The 19,287-nt window shown below is 44.2% G+C and overlaps 1 protein-coding gene across 3 annotated transcripts; it reads left to right on the top strand.

Annotated features, from left to right (window-relative positions):
- Nucleotides 1–207: 207 nt before the first annotated feature.
- CAPSL (calcyphosine like) lies at nt 208–19,192 on the top strand. 3 transcript variants are annotated; one of them, XM_005432889.4, is made up of 6 exons: nt 208–489; nt 5,842–5,978; nt 6,811–6,988; nt 7,896–8,105; nt 10,341–10,481; nt 16,171–19,192. In XM_005432889.4, the coding sequence occupies exons 1-5, from the start codon at nt 376–378 to the stop codon at nt 10,440–10,442; spliced, it is 741 nt and encodes a 246-aa protein (XP_005432946.2). In that variant the 5' UTR covers nt 208–375; the 3' UTR covers nt 10,443–10,481; nt 16,171–19,192. The 3 variants fall into 3 exon arrangements, with proteins under 3 accessions (XP_005432946.2, XP_027666969.1, XP_027666985.1); XM_027811168.2 differs by lacking the exon at nt 16,171–19,192 and having other exon boundaries at nt 210–489; nt 10,341–10,995; XM_027811184.2 differs by lacking the exons at nt 208–489; nt 16,171–19,192 and adding an exon at nt 1,738–1,915 and having other exon boundaries at nt 10,341–10,995.
- The last annotated feature ends 95 nt before the right edge of the window (nt 19,193–19,287 follow it).

The following is a 19,287-nucleotide window of genomic DNA, read 5'->3' as shown; positions in this document are numbered from 1 at the left end:
AATCTTTCTCTCTTTCATGATAAATTCTGCATTCAATGAGCTCTGCTTACAGCTTTGAGCACAGTCACAGAGCAGGTACAATCAAATAAACTTAATCACAGCCTGATGCAATCTGAGATACCTGAAAGCACATTAATTATTGGTCAGGTTCGTAACTCGTTAACCAGCTCAGACATGGCACAGTCCAGTTTTCAGAGGAGTGTGTAGAAGGTAGAGTGAAAATCTGTGTGTGTAGGTGTATGCATGGGCTCAGTGGCAGAGGGCAGGAAAGGCAGCAGAAGGCAGTTGAGCATCCACATGTTAAATTAACTTATTATTTTGCTTTCAAGAGCCCATCCTTGCTGTTCTAATCTACACGCACCCCTCTGAAAGCCAATGCCAATTCTGCACCTGAAGAACTGCTTTACTCAGGTGGAATGCCAAATTGCAAGGACCAAGTTGTTCAGTGAGAATCATCTCTCCATCTCCAGTCCTCAGTACTTTTGCAGGGTACGTTTTGCCTTTGCAGGGTGTGTGGGAAGACAACAGGGGCAACTCCTCTCGTGCTGGCAATCAGGTGGTACGTGCAGCCCCTTATCTATCCTGTGTTCCCAGGAATCCTCTGGAAATCAATAAACAACAAAGATACCAGGAAGGGGGATGTTACCTTGTCACAAAGTCAGTATTTTTGAATCACTGATTGATTAAATAAGCATTATTTCCTGCTTGTATGTTACAATCACTTGCTAGATGAGAGATACGAAGTGTATACAAAGTCTTGCACAAGCTACAGTTTAGTACCAGGAAGTACCTGTTGATGAAAGATAAGCAGCCGTCCAGGATGCGAATGCAATTGCCTAAAATAATTTTCTGCTTTTGTCAGGAAATGATGCACTTATTTGTCCTTGCTCACTGTTCTATCTATCCATGGCCAGAACTGAGCTCTTTCTCTCCATTTCCGACTGGCTCTCGAGCCAACTTGTACAAGCTGCCATCAGCCCTGATCCTGTGTATTCAAGGTTGCTGCTGCCCAAGAGGGCCAGGGAGCATAACCTAGGCTATATTTCACCCCTGATGAGCCTATCAATACATTGACTCCTTCTCCGAGCGTTACGCTGTGTCACTGATAACGTTTGTGACCTTCTCAGGCAGAGTTGTTAATAGCTGTGTCTAGGCAGAGAGCGATTTTTCTGCATCATATAGATGTTCTACCTTTCCAGTTTTCTTCTTGCTGTGGACGAACACAGCCTCAGTGTCTCCCTGGAGGCTCTCATCATCAGTCGGTCTACAAAATGGCAGTTAAACAACAGGAAAAAATACACCACCAACTTGGTTTTTAAGAAACAGAATCAATAGGCTTTTACTCCTGCTGTGTTTTGAGTAAAGGATTGAACCAGCAAGTTTTTCAACTCTATCAACTATAGAGCAGAGAAACGTCATCAAAACACAGCCATAGCCAACGCTGGCACGGTGATGCTGCACTGTCCTGTGAGCATCCCCAGGTATCTCGGTGAGGGTCAGCACAAGGTGTATCCCGCTTTCCCCCACCAGCCGGTGTGGGCAGAGAGAAGAACTAAGGCGTTGATTTAAAAAGAGGTTAAAGAAAAGGACTCTTGCAACCCAACAGCAATCACCTAGGGAAGCAGTGTAATTGCAGGCTGGGCCAGCCAGCCACCAGTGTCACCTTGGAGACCGGCTGGTAAACTCCAAAAAAGCGGGGGGGGCAAGGCAGCCTGGTGTGTAGGTGTGTAAACAAGTCAAACGAGATGGACGAGGAAGCTCTGCTGTGAGCTCGGGTCCCTTCATCCCCTCCACTTCCCACCCGATCCCGGCGAGAGCCTGGGAGCTGAGAGGCAGGTGGGGCACGACGCTGTCCCAGCCCCCCGACACCTCCCAGGTCCTGGATAGAAACCCCGGGTGCAGAATAGCATTGCAGGTAAAGGATTTTGTCTCTTGTTCGCTAGCTTACGCTGAGCTTCTCTGATCAGTTGAGCTTGTGGTTCAGCCAAGAGTAGGGGATTTTTGTATACATATACCATTTAATATATATTTTGCAATATATATATGGGGGGGGGGGGGGGGAAGGCAAAACAGCGAGAGCAGTAATGGCCCACATGCTAGAAGATGGGAGTAAGATGATGCTGCAGATGGTGGAGGGGCACAGGGGAGGCTGCTTACAGTAGGGTCAGTGGGGCTGGGGAGCCAGATTTTTAGGGAGGTGTTAAGATGATTGCCAAATACTCACAAAGTTTTCAAGCTCTGAATAATTTAATGAAATTATTAGGAAGAAACCCAGTGCCTGCCGTCAGTTTAGGCCACTCGGTCTACTCCCAGACTCTGAGCTTTTCTGCTCAGGAGTGGTGTGTGACCCATGCGCTTGGCCAGGACAGGAGCTCTCAGGAGCCTGCAATGATCCGGAGGGCCGTAGGGGTTTCTGCCTGCCTCGGGGGGGTGTTTTTCAGTATTTTCATAGGAGGCTCTTGGGCTCAGCTGAAGGATAACGTATAAACAAATGGTGCTGAGCTTAGATTAAATCTGACCCTCCAGGTTTAAGCTTCGGGCTTAGAGGGGTATAAAAGGAATCTGGCTGCTGAACAGCCTAAGGTTTGCCTGGAAGAACCCAACTTAAAATTTCAGGTTTTGTATTTGTTAGTAAGAAATGCAGGCATTTCTGTTCAGCCTGCACAACACAACTTTGCCCATAGAAACGAACAGTGCTGAGAACGTGGGGTATTGTAATTGCTCATAGCCCAGGCTGTTAGGCAAAACAAAACTCTCTAGCGTTCAGAATTGAATTAACCAGCCCCTTTTTCATTTCACCGTGTGAGACATCTGATGATCTTGGAAGAGATATAAGAATTAAAACCATGCAAAATTATGGCTATGACCTTTTCTTGTTTTATTAATGGTTATCATTACATAACGCATAAGTTATACAGAGAACTGTTCAGCAAATCCTGAATGTATCTTTAATTACTTCATATAATCAAAAAAGGGGCAAAGCAAAATGAAAGGAGAGCAGACAGTTCACATGGTGTTATTCCTCCATCCTTGCTCTGATTCAGAATCTGTTCTTACAATGCAGTATTGTCTTTTAAAAGCATAGGAAGGGTTTATCTCTAGCTTAAACCAGCAGCCAACAGAAATAAGGAAGTGGTAGTAGATGTGTTACTATGGACCAGGGTGTCTGGCATCCAATAAGGTTTATATTTAACTGTTTTTCTGTATTTATTGAATGCATAGAAAGTGATTCTCAAACATATGCTGCTGTGTGACACAGGAAGCCAGGTCATGTTTAAAAGGCTTTAGTGTAATCTATAATCACATTACAGACTTTAATTGCCGAGTTTTGTATAGCAACATGGTGTTGGTGATTTTGTTATTGAACGTTACAGAGAATGGAGATTTGTAAAGAGCAGCAGAAATATTTGCTATTAGTGTTTTTAAACATGATACTAGGGGAAGAAATGCAAATATCTCAGCCTATGGCATTAGTGAGATTATTAGTGGTGCTCTGTCCCACTTCAAAAGGAACACTGGAAAAAAATGGAAAAGTTCAGCAACAAGACCAGAATACCTGACAACTGGAGACTCATTTTGTAGCAAGAGTCCTAAGCTCTGTCTCATTACTTAACCAAACAGAATTTAGAAGGCACCTTCAGATATTTACATCTGGACTTATTTTTAATAGAAAAGTCTTTAATCTAGTAAAAGAAAGTAAACCAGCATTTAATGATGGGGGAAATTCAGACTAGAAACAAAGAACGTATTTTAAAATGAAAATGATTCAATACCGGAACAACTTAGCCTAAAGATGGTGAGTTCTCAGCTAGAAGTGCTTGTAGGTGTAGGAGAAAACCATACTTAGAGACAACGGAGGATTGGACAGTTTCAGTGGCTTTTATTGAGGTACAGGAGATCGTAACAGATACCATATCAGATGATCCTTCCCTAGCCTCAATTCATGAGTCTCACTGCAATGGTTACTTGATGCATATTACAGTATACTGGAAATGCCTGCACTGAACCCAAGGCAAGGAGCTACTACACTCTTTGCACGCTGTGTGTTTGTGTAGATTTTTGCAGTGTGCAGTGGAGACAAATGATGTCATCATTGGTGTCAGATCTATATAAATGCATAACATAGTATAGAGGCATACTGCACAGTGCTGTGCATGTATGCATTGTGCACTTGTATATAGATATACAGGAATTATATATATAAGCTACAGTATATAACTGTATAATTTAAATATAGTTTGTGTCTATGTAACCTCACCATATTTTATATTCTTGCCAGCTAAACATCTCCCCTTAAGGACAGGTCATTGTTTGCAGAAAACATTTTTGACTGCTGATCTCACACAGCTGTAAGGTCTTTCTGGTCACTTGTTAATGAGTTTCTGGAAGAACTTTGCTCTTCTGGCTGAAAAAAAAGCTGGAACAGTCTCTTTTTGTGCCACTCTAGACTTCTACAATAAACTAGCACTGAAACCATTTTGAGGTGAACCAAAACATTTTATTTTTCTCTTTTTCCAAGCCCAGCTGGTGTTGTCTGAAGGATTCGCAAAAGTGAGCACACATGACATTAACAGCTGCCACAGCAAATGCTCTGTAGACAGGAGTGGAGTAGTTAAGATGGAACAGTTTGACTCCGTGTTTCTCAGAAGCTTTCTCTGACCGTTTCAGTTCACACTTCTGCATGTGCAACGACAAGAGGACTGGAAGTGCAACGTGCACTGATGATGCCTCACAGGGCCACCCATCTTCATCTCCCCAACCCAGAGCACCCTCAGCAGAGCACCCAGTGCCCTCTGAGCCAAGAGCCCTGCTGTAACTCGGCCCAGCCCTCTGTGACTCTTCCATGCTCTGATCCCATGATACTTTAAAGGCTGGAAAATATTTTGAGGGCCTTCATGACTGCAGATCCAGCAGCCAGGCTAAGGAGTGACAGTCTTGGCCCTGAACATGTGCCCAGGGGCCAGGATACAGTGTGCCCCTGGAATGTCACCATGGGCATGGGCAGCCTTGTTGCTCTTAGCACTAGGCACAAGTGATCCCTGAGGGAGAAGTGACCCTTTGCCAGCCCCGACATGCTGCTCTTGGTGGTGCTGTTGCAGTGCTGCAAGTCCAGAGTTGCTTTTCCCACTTTTTATTCCACTGTCTTCCTCTGAGGGAAGCTTGAAGGCTTACGTGAGGGCTGGCAGGGTCCTGAAATCCAAGGGTGCTAAATGCTGTGCAAGTTTAAGTTATTAACTTGTTCTGCAGTTGTGTTAAAACAGCGAAGATGTCATCAGTAGGCGAGGTCAGGTCTTGGGCTGATTGCTGCTGCTCAGATGTGCAATGGGAGCAGGTCCTGCTCTGGAAAATCAGGACTACAGTGGGACAAAAGCAAACATAAGAAAAAGGTCCTCACCCAGGACAATTTTTTCTGTCACAGCTCTGCCTGTGGGCAAATGCAAACTGCAAACCTGTCCAGGCTGAGGGGGCTCAGTGGGGCTGCCGGGGGTGCAGGGGCAGCAGTGCTTCCCTGAGTGTGTCCACCGGCTTTCACTGTGTGCGTACACTGTAGGCAGCAAATGCTTACCCACATGTTCCTGTTTGTGTCTGGGCTAATCACATATATTACGTCTGGGTGGCTGGCTGAGCATTCCTTTCAGGACTGGTGGCCTGGATTGGCAATTTCCCCTTCTGGTAGAATGATATAAGGAAAAAGAAATAGAGGCTCAAAACAAGTCCTCATGAAAGAGTTGCCAGTACTTTGCAAGTGGGGGATCTGGGATACTCCATATGCTAAAGCAGGTCTCAGCTCTCCGCTCTGTGTATGTGAATCCATGCCATATGAGTGCTTTGGTCTTCCAGATGCCGGGCACAGCAAGGCATGACCGAGAGATGGCAATCCAGGCTAAAAGGAACCTGTCAAAAACCACTGACCCTGTAGAAAGGCTTCGTCTGCAGTGTTTAGCAAGGGGATCTGCAGGCATCAAAGGACTTGGCAGGTGAGTCTAAGAAGTCAAATCCATTATTCGTCCTAATAGTTCTGGCTGCAAGAGGCTCAGGGACTAAGCAGGGACCAAAACTTGAGTTTTCTGGTTCCAATGCAAATGCCATAACCCACAGAGCCTAGGCTTGGTGCTCCTGTGTCTTGGGAGACAAGACTGAACTGCTCACCTGTTTAAGGACCAGGAACCATGAATCCCTCACAGTAAGGTGCTTCCTTGAGACCCAGGACAACTCCTGCCAGGGAGAGAGTGGGAACATCAAACATCTCTCTCTTTGGAATTTTCTGTAATTATCTCAAGTATCACAATACTGGGAATTTTGCGCTTCCTTTCTTTTGGGACGTGATTCCCTTGGGTGTAATGGCCTGTTAGCTGTCCAGTCTGACTAGACTGCAGTCACCCATGTGGGTCTCCCCACCCCTAGGACAGGGCAGGTACATCACACCCTGAAGCCCCTCCTGGGACCATAAAACACAGAGGGACCCTATGTGACCAGCCAGAATTCATCTACATGCCCAGCTTTTAGATGGCTCAATGTATAACAAATAGAAGACTCCTCCAGTTGAGGCAGCCTTCACCTCGTTTAACTTCAGCTGTGTAATGTTCAGGCACCAATCTAAGCAAGTCATCTCTGCTGTCAGTAAGCGTGGGGTTTTTTGGCTGGGTTTTTTTCTTTCCTCCCTCTTTTTTTTTTTTCTTTCTCAGAAGACCGTACAAGGGGGAAATGTTATCTCAGTAAGGTGTCCCTGTGCTCTGGCGCTGTGCTAAACCGCTGCAGCATTCTGCAAGTTTTCCTATGCATTTTCCTCAAATTGCACGTATTCCACAGAGTATTTCGGATTATGGATGATGACAACAGCAGGACCCTTGATTTCAAGGAGTTTGTGAAAGGATTAAATGATTATGCCATGATGATAGACAAGGAAGAAGCACAGGAGATTTTCCGGATATTTGATAAAGATGGCAGTGGAACAATTGATTTTGATGAATTTCTTGTTACACTGAGAGTAAGTCTGGAAATTTTTGTTATTGCTGCACCAAATGGAGAAAAAGCCTTGGTTCGTCATTAGCTGAACACAAAACACAGTACTTTTCTTTGCCTTAGTAATTAACAAAGCCTACAGGTCTATTTAAAAAATCAGTAACTCTTGAGAAGTTAAAATATTCTATTTTTATCTAAATACGCTAAAGAAGAAAATCACCTTAAACAACACCTCTGTGTATTTGAGGGCTCAGAAGACAACATGTCTCTGCAATTTATTGGCAAGATGTAAGGCTCTTCATGAATAGAATAGAAAAGAATAGTTGCAAATAAATGGTTGTGATTTTTTTTAATTTATTAATTACTGTCTTGATTTAGGTACTTAAATTCCTATATTGCAATCTGGGTACCTCAGTGGTTCAGTCCATTAATCTCACTTCTTTAGCTGTCATTTTAAGATGCATGAACAAATCCAGTGCTGCCTTTCTCTAATCAGTGACAATGTGACTGATTTTGGTTGGATTCTCTTTGCTCTGCTGGAGGCTAAGCAATCAAGAAAGACAATAGTGCTTAGAGTATTTAGTAATCTCGTGATAAATATTTAAAATGGGTAAACCAGAAAATTGTTCTAGGTAGCATTTTCTCTCTTACTGTCCATTTACTATTGTATTGATAAACACTGAATAGTCTTGATAACACTGCTTTTTTGGTGATATACTATCCTTCCTACCTCATGGACAGTGTAGACTGTCAACAGTTTGTTGTCTCAAGTGCCTTGAAACAGGTTTATTATTACAACATGTTTACTAGTATTAATTATGTTTACTATTTCTTATTAAATGGGTTTACAATATACAACAGCAGTTACTTGAATTTGGAACGGGGCAAGTAGCTGGCAGAAATAAAATGATTCTGTTAATATTTCTTTACAGCCTCCCATGTCAAAGGCAAGAAAAGAGATTATCATGCAGGCATTTAGGAAGTTAGATAAGACCGGAGATGGTGTCGTAACAATTGAAGACTTACGGGGGGTGTATAACGCAAAGCATCATCCCAAATACCAAAATGGAGACTGGACAGAAGATCAAGTTTTTAGGGCCTTTCTGGATAATTTTGATTCACCCTATGACAAAGATGGGAAGGTAAGTGAAACACGTAATGACAAGCCATGAGATCACCATCTGACTCAGCATTTGACTTAAACTATTAAATGTAAGAGTGACTGCAGTACAAACGTGCATTTGCAACACATTTATGGGGGAAAGTAAAATACGTGTAGGACTGTTGGTGTAGGTTGCTTATGCATTCGGAGGCAAAGGGGCCTTTGCAGGAGGTGCAAGGGTAGACAGACATGAGATTGCATTTACAGGCTGGTAGCCTTAATACTCTACTTTCATAGGTTAGTCTAAGTACATCTTCACTCTAACCCACACAATTGCTGATTTTCAAGATCCACATAAAAGACGAAGGGCTTTTCATTTCTTAGGAGAAAAAATACCAGGATCCAGTTCAAAAGCAGGTTCCCTAATACAAGGAATACTTCACAGTTAGCATGTGTAATTACTGAGTCACTTGACTTGGAAATTGGTGCATAACAGAGATAGATCTATCCACGGAGAGCTGGAGGGAGGGTGGGGTTGGGGGGCTGCCACAAGCCATGTCCCGTGAGAAGACACTAGCTGTGGCAAGGCTGGGAGCCCTTCCTACCTCTGCTTCTACCCTCTGTGGCAGGTGCAAAGCCTGGGCACCTCCTGTGACAGACTCCTTATGCATTCGCTTTCTAGCTGTCTCCGAGCCAAGCACACTTTGTTTCCCCTTGTTTCGTGTCTGCAAACTTCCTTGGTCTGAAAGTACAGGTCTGACCAACTCAGAGCAATCACGGATCTCTGCTATTCACATAGGGACATTCTCAGTCCAAGCTGTTCATGATAACAAACTAGATAAGGTTTCATCGGTGCTTTGTGGAATGTCTTTACACACTTCACACTTCGGAGGTTGCACCTGGGTTTTCATGGCAGCACTACACTGGTGACTGTTACCTGTCTAGTGGCTGGCTACTACCCCCAAGTCCTCCACTTGCTTTGTTTCCAACAGACGGGCTCTTAGTTTGTAGGGAGGTGATGTTTTTTATTTCCCTCAGGTATAGCTTTGCACTTTCTAGAGCTGAATTTCATCCCTTTCCTGTTCTGTCATCCTCAGAGGTACCAGTTGCGTGTGTTGTCCTCTTTCTTCTCTGCAGCAGTGGTGACGTCTAGCAAACCTCAGACAAAATATTTCTGGGGTTTTGTGCCAAGGTCATACACAAACACATTAAATGAGTCCCCAGAATGATCCTCGACTAGTTCAGTGCCTTGTACTTCATAAATGCTGCAGTGTTTAAGCTTACAGGAAAGTTACTCTGAGCACCCACTTCTTGCTCAGCAATCCTGGTATTAAATTGCAGTTTGTTCTGAGAACTGACTGTGACTTTCCTGCGCTGGAATCAGAGTCACTAATGACTCTGGTATAGCTAAACACCTGAAATGTTTTTTAGCAGAAATGCCTCAAGGCTAAGCATCTGCTAGAGAGGTCCTCTTCACCATCACCTCGCTAGGTGCCTCTGAAACAGGCAGGGTCAGTGAAGCTTGTAATCGATTCCTAATGGTAGGACAGTTTGCAATGTTAGCCTCTCCCCGTTGCCACATTTTACCTAGCTCTCAAATGCACAGCACAGTAGGAACAAGTATTTTTCCATGTGATGTTAATTCAAACAATGATCTATACAGGTCAAGAGTTAAGGCATCACAAGAAACATGCACTGTTTGTATCTGCTAATCTGATTTTTTTTTTTTAAAATTGTCATTTTAAAACCCATTCAACTTCAAAATACCTATGAAAGGTATTAAAAACTCTCAGGTATTTGAAAGAATGTTTGGTTCTTTAATTGAACCTTCTTTAGAGCAATGATATTTTCTCTCCGTTTAATGGATATGAAGCTCCTAGCTGCCTCTGCGTTGCACCAGAAACACCCTCTACTTTTTATTAATAATAATGCACAGAACCAGATTATAGCATCCCTGGAAAAGGAAAGCATTAAAACATTTGTCTTCTTGGTCAGCAATGATTTTAACTTCAGTTCCTGGTAAGGTTAGTTTAACTCTGCATGTTTCATTTCCATCAAGTGTTCCTGGAGGACAGTAGCTCTTAGTTCTAGCAAAGCGAACTTACACAAATTTTGTGTCTTCATTCTTCATGTCAGGTTGCTTTACACTAGCAACAACAAAAAACAGCAGGTGTTACATTTCTTTTAGAGTTTTTCTCAATGTGTGTTTTTGACTTACAGCATTTTTAAAAAAAAAAAAAGGTTAATTTTCCTGTTTTAAATCCTTCTGTCTCAGGTCACAACAGAAGAATTCATGAACTACTATGCAGGCGTCAGCGCTTCAATAGACACAGATGTCTATTTTATCATCATGATGAAGAATGCTTGGAAACTCTGATCATATGACTAAAGAAGCAAGACTTTACTTCTACCATTTGTAGGTTCCCATGATTAAGTGTATGCGCAACACCACGCTCATTTTCTGTAATATCAGCTTCCAGTAACTGTGCCAATTACAGTCAGTCTGCAGAAAAAATTTCCAGATGTTTTGGTAGGCTCAGCCTTAGGGGATTGGAGTGTAATCAGAGAGCAGATCTGGCTCCACGAATCTGCCCCTTTCCTCCCTGCACCCCTGACATATCTTTTCTTTCCTGTGATGAGCTCCTTCTCAGCCATCCGCAGTAGATCCCTGTGGCTCCTGGATGTATCCCCTCCTCCAGTGTTAGAAAAAGCTCTGTTCAACAGAGGGTGCAAGAGGAGGAAACTGAAATATTCTGGTAGGGTGGTGGTTGGGGGCAGACTGTTATGAGCATGAGGCAGCCTGTCCCAGGAGGTCACGTAGCCTTCTCTGCTGCAGCACTGCAGGAGCTCTTGCCTTCTTGGGTCTCAGTTGTGGGGTGGAGCAACTGCTCAGCTCACCGCTGGGAACATTTCCCAGTGCCAGGAGGCTGGAGGGAGAAGCAGATTGGGAAGAGGAGACGTGGACCAGAATAAATGCAAAATGATCTTTAAAGCCCTGTTTTCTCCCTGGCTTACTAGTCAGTATACAGGCATTTTTCCTGTGCATGCCTTGTTTCAAACCTCCATGGACCTGCTTATAGCTTTTTTTCCCTCTTTCATTTCTTTCTTTTTGTAATTTGAGATCATATCACTAATATTTTTCTTTAAAGGGCATATATGTGCTACAGTATTTTCTTCTCACTGTTCCTGGAACATTTACTGGTCTGGTAGCTGTTGCTGTACACACCTACACCAAAAGCTGCTTACTACTTTTTATATTTATACTGGTTTATGACCAAGCTTGACTTCAGGGAACTTTCTGGGAACCCAAGAACTCGTCACTTTCTTGTCTTGTCATCGCCTGAAAAAACGATGGGGACCTCCCCTCCTGGTCACACCAATGAGGCTGTCTCAGTTCTGAGATCTTCTGTCCTTTCCTCTTACAGAGAGTGGGAAAATGGTGCACAAAGGAAACTGTTAAAAAAAAAAAAGAAAAAAAAAAGAAAAGAAAAAAGAAAAAAGGAAAAGAAAAGGAAAAAATAAAAATAAAAAGTAAAATAAAATAGAAAATAAAAGAAAAAAGAAACGAAAAAGAAAAGAAAAAAAGAAAAGAAAAGAAAAGAAAAGAAAAGAAAAGAAAAGAAAAGAAAAGAAAAGAAAAGAAAAGAAAAGAAAAAAGAAAAGAAGAGACGAGAAGAGAAGAGAAGAGAAGAGAAGAGACGAGAAGAGACGAAGAGAAGAGAAGAGAAGAGAAGAGAAGAGAAGAGAAGAGAAGAGAAGAGAAGAGAAGAGAAGAGAAGAGAAGAGAAGAGAAGAGAAGAGAAGAGAAGAGAAGAGAAGAGAAGAGAAGAGAAGAGAAGAGAAGAGAAGAGAAGAGAAGAGAAGAGAAGAGAAGAGAAGAGAAGAGAAGAGAAGAGGAGAGAAGAGAAGAGAAGAGCGGGAGGGGTGCTGTCTAGTTATTCCTGCCTTGATTCCTTTTGTCTTCTTTCTTCTCTCACATCGTTGTGCTGCTGTCCCAGCCTGAGATGTTGCTGCTGTAGCAAGGAGTAAATGGCTCGTGTATGGCAGCATTTGCTCCATTTCAGGCTGGCAGCCAGCTAAAAGGAGTATAGGCTTATACACTGGACTTTCAGAAGAGCTTGACTGATGAATTCTCAGCTCTTACATAGCCTGGGCTGCTAACAGGTCAAACACTGAATTCCTGAGTGCTTGCTGCTCTGGTCCTGTGCAAATGCTGCTTTTGTTTTGTCCAGCTGTGATCTCGGTATGAGCAATACCTGTGTGCAGTTCCTTAGTAAAGGCTGTGCAACTCTATTGTTTTCTTTGATCTGTAAGTCTCCAGAAACTTGCATACTGGCTGACACTGGAAACTGGTGGAAAGTCTCTTTAAGATTGCCATCCATCATAAGAGGAGCCTTTACTTACTGCAATGCTGCTGAAGTGCCAACATACCTTACATGAAAAACAAACTTACTGTCGCATAGAGGCTGTACATGTCACGGCAGCTTGAGTAGAATCCATCTATTTCTCATTTATTAATTGGCTCCACAACAAGGTGTCATGTCATCTGTCTCCTGTGTTTCAAACAATAGGAAAGTAATGTGAATGGACTATGGGAATCGCAAAATGAAAGAAGTATTTCTTTCTGACATGCTATCTCACGTCTTCAGACCCCACAGTGATCTGTTGTGCTGATATTTAATCAAGTGCAATGAAATTTTTAATCTGAATAACTGCAACCAGTTTCTCTTTTCAGTGTTAATACTTTCCAATTTTACTGAATCCCAAATGCAATATCCCTTTTCAGAAGGGAGGAGTGGTACTGGAAGCAACTATGCAAGCAGCAGCATAGCTGGAGCCTGCAATGGCTGGGGAAAGCTCAGTGCCCCAGGGTGACATTTCTGCACTGAGCTTGACTAACAGGGTTTTCTGTGGGGACCTGAAGGACAGGAGCCAGGAGAGCTAAACACTCTCCTCCCGGTGGGAAGGCTCAGCGCCCACCCTGCAGGTGAGAGCTGCAGACAACGTACCATGGTGCCCTCAGAGCGCGTTCCCTGCTCCTTGGGTCTGCCTATGTGCGGACCTCATTGCTCACTGGACACATTTCTCAGCAGCAGGAGGACATTTTTCACAATGTAGTCATTTCAAAATTTGTGCAGAGTATGTTTCCAAGGGCCGGTTTCAGATTCCCTCAAAGTCAGTGACAAAGTTTCCTTTCACTTCCCTGGGAACAGAGTTGCTCCTCGGGCAACCTGAGTATAAACTGTTAACTGCAGAGAAGGTATAGTGCTTTAAGGAAAAAGAAAGATTAATGTGATTTTTCACTTGTAATCAGATGCTGTAGAAATCAAATTGGAATCTGTACTGTAAGAAATGTCATTTGATTAATATGGGTGCAAGTTCATGGAACAAACACAAATGTCGCATCAACTGTTAGGTAGTAGAATTTCTGCTAGAAGTGCAGCCATAATGACATACTGGGCGCACAAGCCTGAGATTCAGTAGAAGCACTTTGCAGAAGTGAAAAGCAAATTAAGGGGATTTGAACCAGACGTGAAGGGATATCAGGGCTAACAGCAGATGCCCAGAGCTGCCCTTCAGCCCTGCACTGTCCCTGTCTGCTGGGACTTGCTGCACTGTGATCTGGGACAGCCAAAATGAAGCCCAAATGCCTGTGTTCAGCTAAAGGCTGCTGTGTGCAGATGCTGGAGATAGGTGGTGATGCAGGCTGTCCTGTCAGTCTGTGGTTGCACAGTTCACATGGCAGATACTGAGAGATAGGTGGCAAGGCACGCGATCGTATCTCTCACTAACATCAAGACTGTCAGATCTTGGTTGGTGCTTCATGTTTGAAGCACTATTTCTTCTTTCTGATTGTGCAACAGATGCTAAACAGGATGGCACAAACCATAGGAACATCTGAGTCTGTAGGGCTGTCTGCCAATACCAGAGGCGAAGGTTTTGCCTGCACCTTGAGCTCCCACCTCCCCCATAGCACAGCACTTCGCCAGGGATGCACTCTGCCCACCCTGCCAGGCAGCACCAGAGCTTGCTCCAAAGTGCTGGTGGAGCCCTGTCCCTCGTAGAGGGAAAAGGCTCCCTTACACCTCTCCCAAAACTCTGCCCCCACTCCCTACCTCTACCTGAGCCTTCAGAGCATCTCTGCGACACCCTCTTCCTCCCTCCCTGAAAGAGCACAAGGCACGGGAGCAGAGGGGCAGGGGACAGCCTCTGCCTTTGGTGTGTTCCCAAGGAACGGTGGCACTCCTGCAGCATCCTTTACTGCATTTTGGTTCTGCCACTTTTTTTGGCTTTGTGCTTTTATCCTGGAGGGTAAATTTTTAGCTGGATATAGTCCAGAGTTGTTGTTTGGCTCATGCTCTCTCCTGAAGCATAAACTTCTGGTTCAAGTGACTCAGTTTTAATGCAAGCCCCATTCACTGGCGTATATTCTTGAAATTAGACTACAAGGTATGTTCAACGATCTGACTCATTTTGTTGGTCTCCTGGCACAAAGCTGGTTTGACAGAGGCAGATGGAAGCAGCTGAGGGTTTTGCAGATTAAGCCACCTGCTCACATTGCTGTATAAAAGCCAACTTGGCTTTAAGTAACAGCTTTTGCACAGTACTGCCTCAAACCTCGGCAGCTGCTTGGGCAGAGCAGAGCTTTGCCATCCTAGAGCTGGGCTCATCGCCTCTGCTCTCACCGGCTGGCAGAAGGACCAAGCCTGGTGATTTCGGTTATTTTTCTCTCCCAGATCCTGTCCTCGACACCAGCAGCAGCAGCATGCTCAGCTTTCCCTGGTGACACAGATAATGCCAAGAGCAACCTGCTGTCATCGGCAGCTGCTCACTTTCTATGGCTTTTGCTATGGTTATAGCCCATCCTGTTTCTCTAGAAATCCCTTCTCATAGCCAGCCTAGGAGGAAGAGGTGAGCTGAAAGCACATTTCCCAGTGGGCTGTACTTCATACCAAGTCCTCAGGTATTGGTATTTGGAGCAACCTTGGTACATGGAGCAGCCCCCTGCCATACTGGTTTGCCCCAGCTGAGTTTGAAGTCTCTGTGGTTCCGAAGTGAGCATTGTTTTTTGGCTCTAGCATCTCTTCAGCTCCCATGCCAACAGAGGCTGTAGGAGGCAGGAGCACTGTAGGATGCAAAAGCATCAGCTCGCTGGTTAGCAGTTGACTCCAGGTGCAGCAGCCCTGTCGCTGCCAAAACCTGGACCCAGGCTTCCTCCCAGCCTGCAGAGTTGCCACTGATCCTAACACAGGTTGCAGCTGGAGGACGGGGATGAGATCCAGACTTCATTGCACGTCTTGGCACACAGGGAAAATGAGAAAGCAAGGAAGTGCAATATTTTGTTAAAGTTAACTCAAGTCTAGTTTTCTGTGGAAAAGCACATATTGTGGTAAAATGTGAGCAGTGTTCATTTTCCATAGATAAATTTGTTCTTTTTTCACTGAAAACTTGATATTTTTGCCAAAAGCTGGAATTTATTTTTTTACTATTTTCAACTATCTTTTAGCATTCAAAATCTAGTGGGTTTGGGGGTTTTGTTGGGTTTTTTTGTGGGTTTTTTTTGTTAGTTTGTTTGTTTGTTTGTTGGTTGGTTGGTTGGTTGTTTTTTTTAGCTTATGTACATTTTCTGGAAAAAAATAGTGGATTTCTTTAGAGCAGTTCTGACTTTGTGGCAAAAAAAATATTCCTTTGGACATTTCCACCAATGCATTTCTACTTTGTTTCTCATTTTTTCTTGCTTGACTAACCTTTGGGGCTTTTTACATTCATTTGATAATGATGGTAATGTTGGACTAGTCTAATTTATGCAGGAAATGTCCTCAGGTCATGCCAGGGGGGCTTTAGATTGGATATTAGGAAAAATTTCTTCACCAAAAGGGTTGTCAATGGAACAGGCTGCCCAGGGAAGTGGTTGGGTCACCACCCCTGGAGGTATTTAAAAGATGTGTAGATGTGGTGCTTAGGGACATGGCTTAGTGGTGGACTTGGCAGTGCGAGGTTAATGGCTGGACTCAATGATCTTTTCCAACCTGTTCAATTTTATGACTTCATGCTTCTAATACTTATCAATAACTGAAATAACCTTTCTTAATACATTTTTTCAGGAAGTAGCAACAGCTCTGTCTCCCAATGCAAGAAACTCAGACCACTGACCTCAGTCTCATTGGACCAAACCCTGAGAGCTTGCTGTGGCAGCACATCCTAACATCAGATTAGGACAGTCTGAGCTAAAAATCAGACTTCTCTGGAAGATGCAGAAGAATTACTTGCAAAAGATGAGGATATGTTAAACATCTTACTATGGGCCACAGTGTATAGCCATCATACACATTGTAAACACCGTTTTTCTCATTCTTAGGTTACAAAAGATGAATTTCTGGACTACTACTCTGTAGTCAGTGCTTCTGTGGACAGTGATGCCTACTTTATTTTAATGATGAAGAAATCCTGGAAACTCTGACTTTTGCTTTCATTTGCCACAACTTCTTTGGGACCAGAGACTATACAGAAGTGAAACACTGTTTAGTTTGTTGTAGGTTTGATTTTCTTCCCCAGTTCCTGTCTGAGCAACGTTTTCGGAGCTGCATGATTCGGTGACACTAACCAGTGTCCCATTGCTGGATGCTGACATGTGGCTTCATGTTTCAACAGGTGGCGCTTAAAAGCCAAGGAATCGTCAGCCTCGCCGAAACCCAGAGCTGCCGAGCAAGCAAAGGGAGGGGAATAGTCGGTACAAATTAGCAATTGCATTTCCTGGCATCATGAGCTGTTTTCTTGTGTGCCTGTACATTAGATTTGTTTTGCCAATGTCCTGTTACACGGAGGAGTGCTAATGTGGGGAGGCTTCACGATGACAGTGTTAAGGAACTGTTCGACCCTAAAATAATTCTGCACAGAGATGGTAAGTCGTCTTTACGTCACATTTTAGCTGGGTTTAAAGGACAGCTTCAGAACCCACAGCCAAAGAGATAACTAGCTTGAGCCAAAAGCATACGGACTAAAAACGCTGCTGCTGCTGCTCCCCCACAGCAGCAGCACTGCAGTACGGCTGTATAAATACAAGCCTCCAAATCAATAAACACTTTTGCTAAGAAGCTTAGAAGGGGCTGAACTCCTGCCCTGCAGAAATACCTTGCCAGCATCACCAGGTCCCTTGCTGCCAGAAGGGATGGCTTCATGGCCAGCTTGTGCCTGCCTAACACCGCCCTGAGCTCAGCCGCGTGTCTCTGCAGCAGCGGTGGCCAGGCCACCTCTTCGCTGCTTGTGCTCTGGCAAAAACAGCTCCCCTGCCTCCCCACATTTAGCTGGTCTACCACCCCACTGGCACACACATTTTTGTGTGTTTTATCAGCCTGTCTTAATGAATGCACATAAGAGGAGAAGATTTGGTAAACAAACTAATAAATTCAGCAGGGAACAAGTATTGCCTTGAGAGGTAATTAACATTTTTCAGCATCATTAAAATTAGACTGTGACTCAGTGTTATAACTGACAAAAGATATTTTATTTCACAGATTAGCATCTGTGTGCTGCTAGGAGATGTTTGCATAGTGCAAATGAACTGCGCACTGCTGAGGGGAGAAACAAAGCCAGGAGAGAGCTGTGTTGTACCACAAGCGCAGGAGAGGTGGTGGGGCCTGATGTGTAAGTGTGGGGAGAGGAGCAGGCAGCTCCAGGCGTGGTGTCATGAAGCAGCTACACAGAAACCAGGGTCACCAAGCTCCTTGTGCGTGTGTGGCTGAGTATGACCACAGGAGGCAGAAAGGGTGGAGGAGGAAGGAAGGCTATGCTGAACTTCAAGAAGGTGCATGGAGTACGTGAAATCTGAGCTATACCCCTGTGCAGGTGTTGAGTCAGATGGGAATTTGTGAACAGCTATGGGGAAAACTCTGTCTTGTAGAATAAGGAAACTACTTGGTCCTGACCTGGTGAAGTGTTGTCAAGACCTAGCCATGGCTTTATCTCCATATATGTATCATGCATCTAAAAGCCAGCCATGGACAGAAGTATTTTTGGTGCTTCTTGCCTTGGTGCATGTTCAGATTTGTTTTTTTCCAAAAGGAAGCTGAAAGTTTCGTATCTCTATAAACCCATGAAATTTAAGTTGATGGCTATAAAATTGCACATGATGTTCAGGGATGCTGATCCTAGGCCTGCTCAAATATTGGTACTCAGCACCTGCAAAATAGTCAGGGACCAATTTTTCCAAAAGATTTAGTTCCCACCATTCAGGACAGATTGTCAAAGCTGAAGGAGACTGCTAGTCTCTGCATGCTTCAAAGCAGCCTAGTCCCTAGACACGGTGATCTCAGAGGAGCTCAGTGCTTGTGAAAGTTCATCTTGACAGGACTTGACTGAACACCTCTGTAATGACCCATTTGTTGTCATTGGCTTGGAGCTGTTGGATGCGGTTCAATGAACAGGTTTAATGGCTGTTTCTGGGAGCCGAGGTCCTTCAGAAACCTTCATGCTCATCTCGAACCCTCCTTGATTTGGCTGTGCTTGCTGCTGCTCTCCTGGGAGGATACTTTTCTGGGTAGGCTTCATCATATGCCCAGGTGCATACAGGGAATGAGGTAACCCCCGTGTCTGGCATGAGTTAGCCTATATCCTCCACTAAGAAATACATCCCCCCTACACTGGGACGAACATAATTAACAAAAGGCTGCTTTGTTTTCTGTCAGTTACATACTTGTCAGCATTCAGCAGTGTATTAACAAAGCTCCATCTCTGAAGACAGGCTATATGGGACTTTGCCTTACTGTACACATACATACACTGTACATGATACATACTATCACAAGCCTATGGGCTTTTTTTTTTTTTCCCCGGTGCTTGTTGTGTAGACTCATGGCTGTACCCAAGGGCTTGGGCAAAGCTTCTGGCTTGCCTGAGCGAGAACGAGCCACTGGCAGGAGATCAGCTTCACCTGCCTGATTCCCAGAGCTGTTCCCTCTCTGCTTTCTGGCTAACGAGGATTGGATGGCAATCAAAGTCCAAAGGCTGAACAAAGGCATGCCCAGTACAAAACATAGGGACCGGAGCTGTAGAGAGGCTTCCCTGGCTCACAAAGTGGTGGTGGTAAAGGGAGGGTGATACTTGCTGTTGTCCTGCAGTGCTTTCAGGCCTCTGAGCTGTCTGGATTTATGTGGGATTTATCCTGCCTGAAGGTAGTCAGAGACCGTGGAGTCCTCATTTTAGTAAAAGCAGAGTAAGTCCTA

The sequence above is a fragment of the Falco cherrug genome, chromosome Z (genome assembly GCF_023634085.1).
Source record: "Falco cherrug isolate bFalChe1 chromosome Z, bFalChe1.pri, whole genome shotgun sequence".
NCBI lineage: Eukaryota > Metazoa > Chordata > Aves > Falconiformes > Falconidae > Falco > Falco cherrug.
Note: the sequence above shows the minus strand (reverse complement) of the source record. Positions and strands in the feature narration are given on the sequence as shown.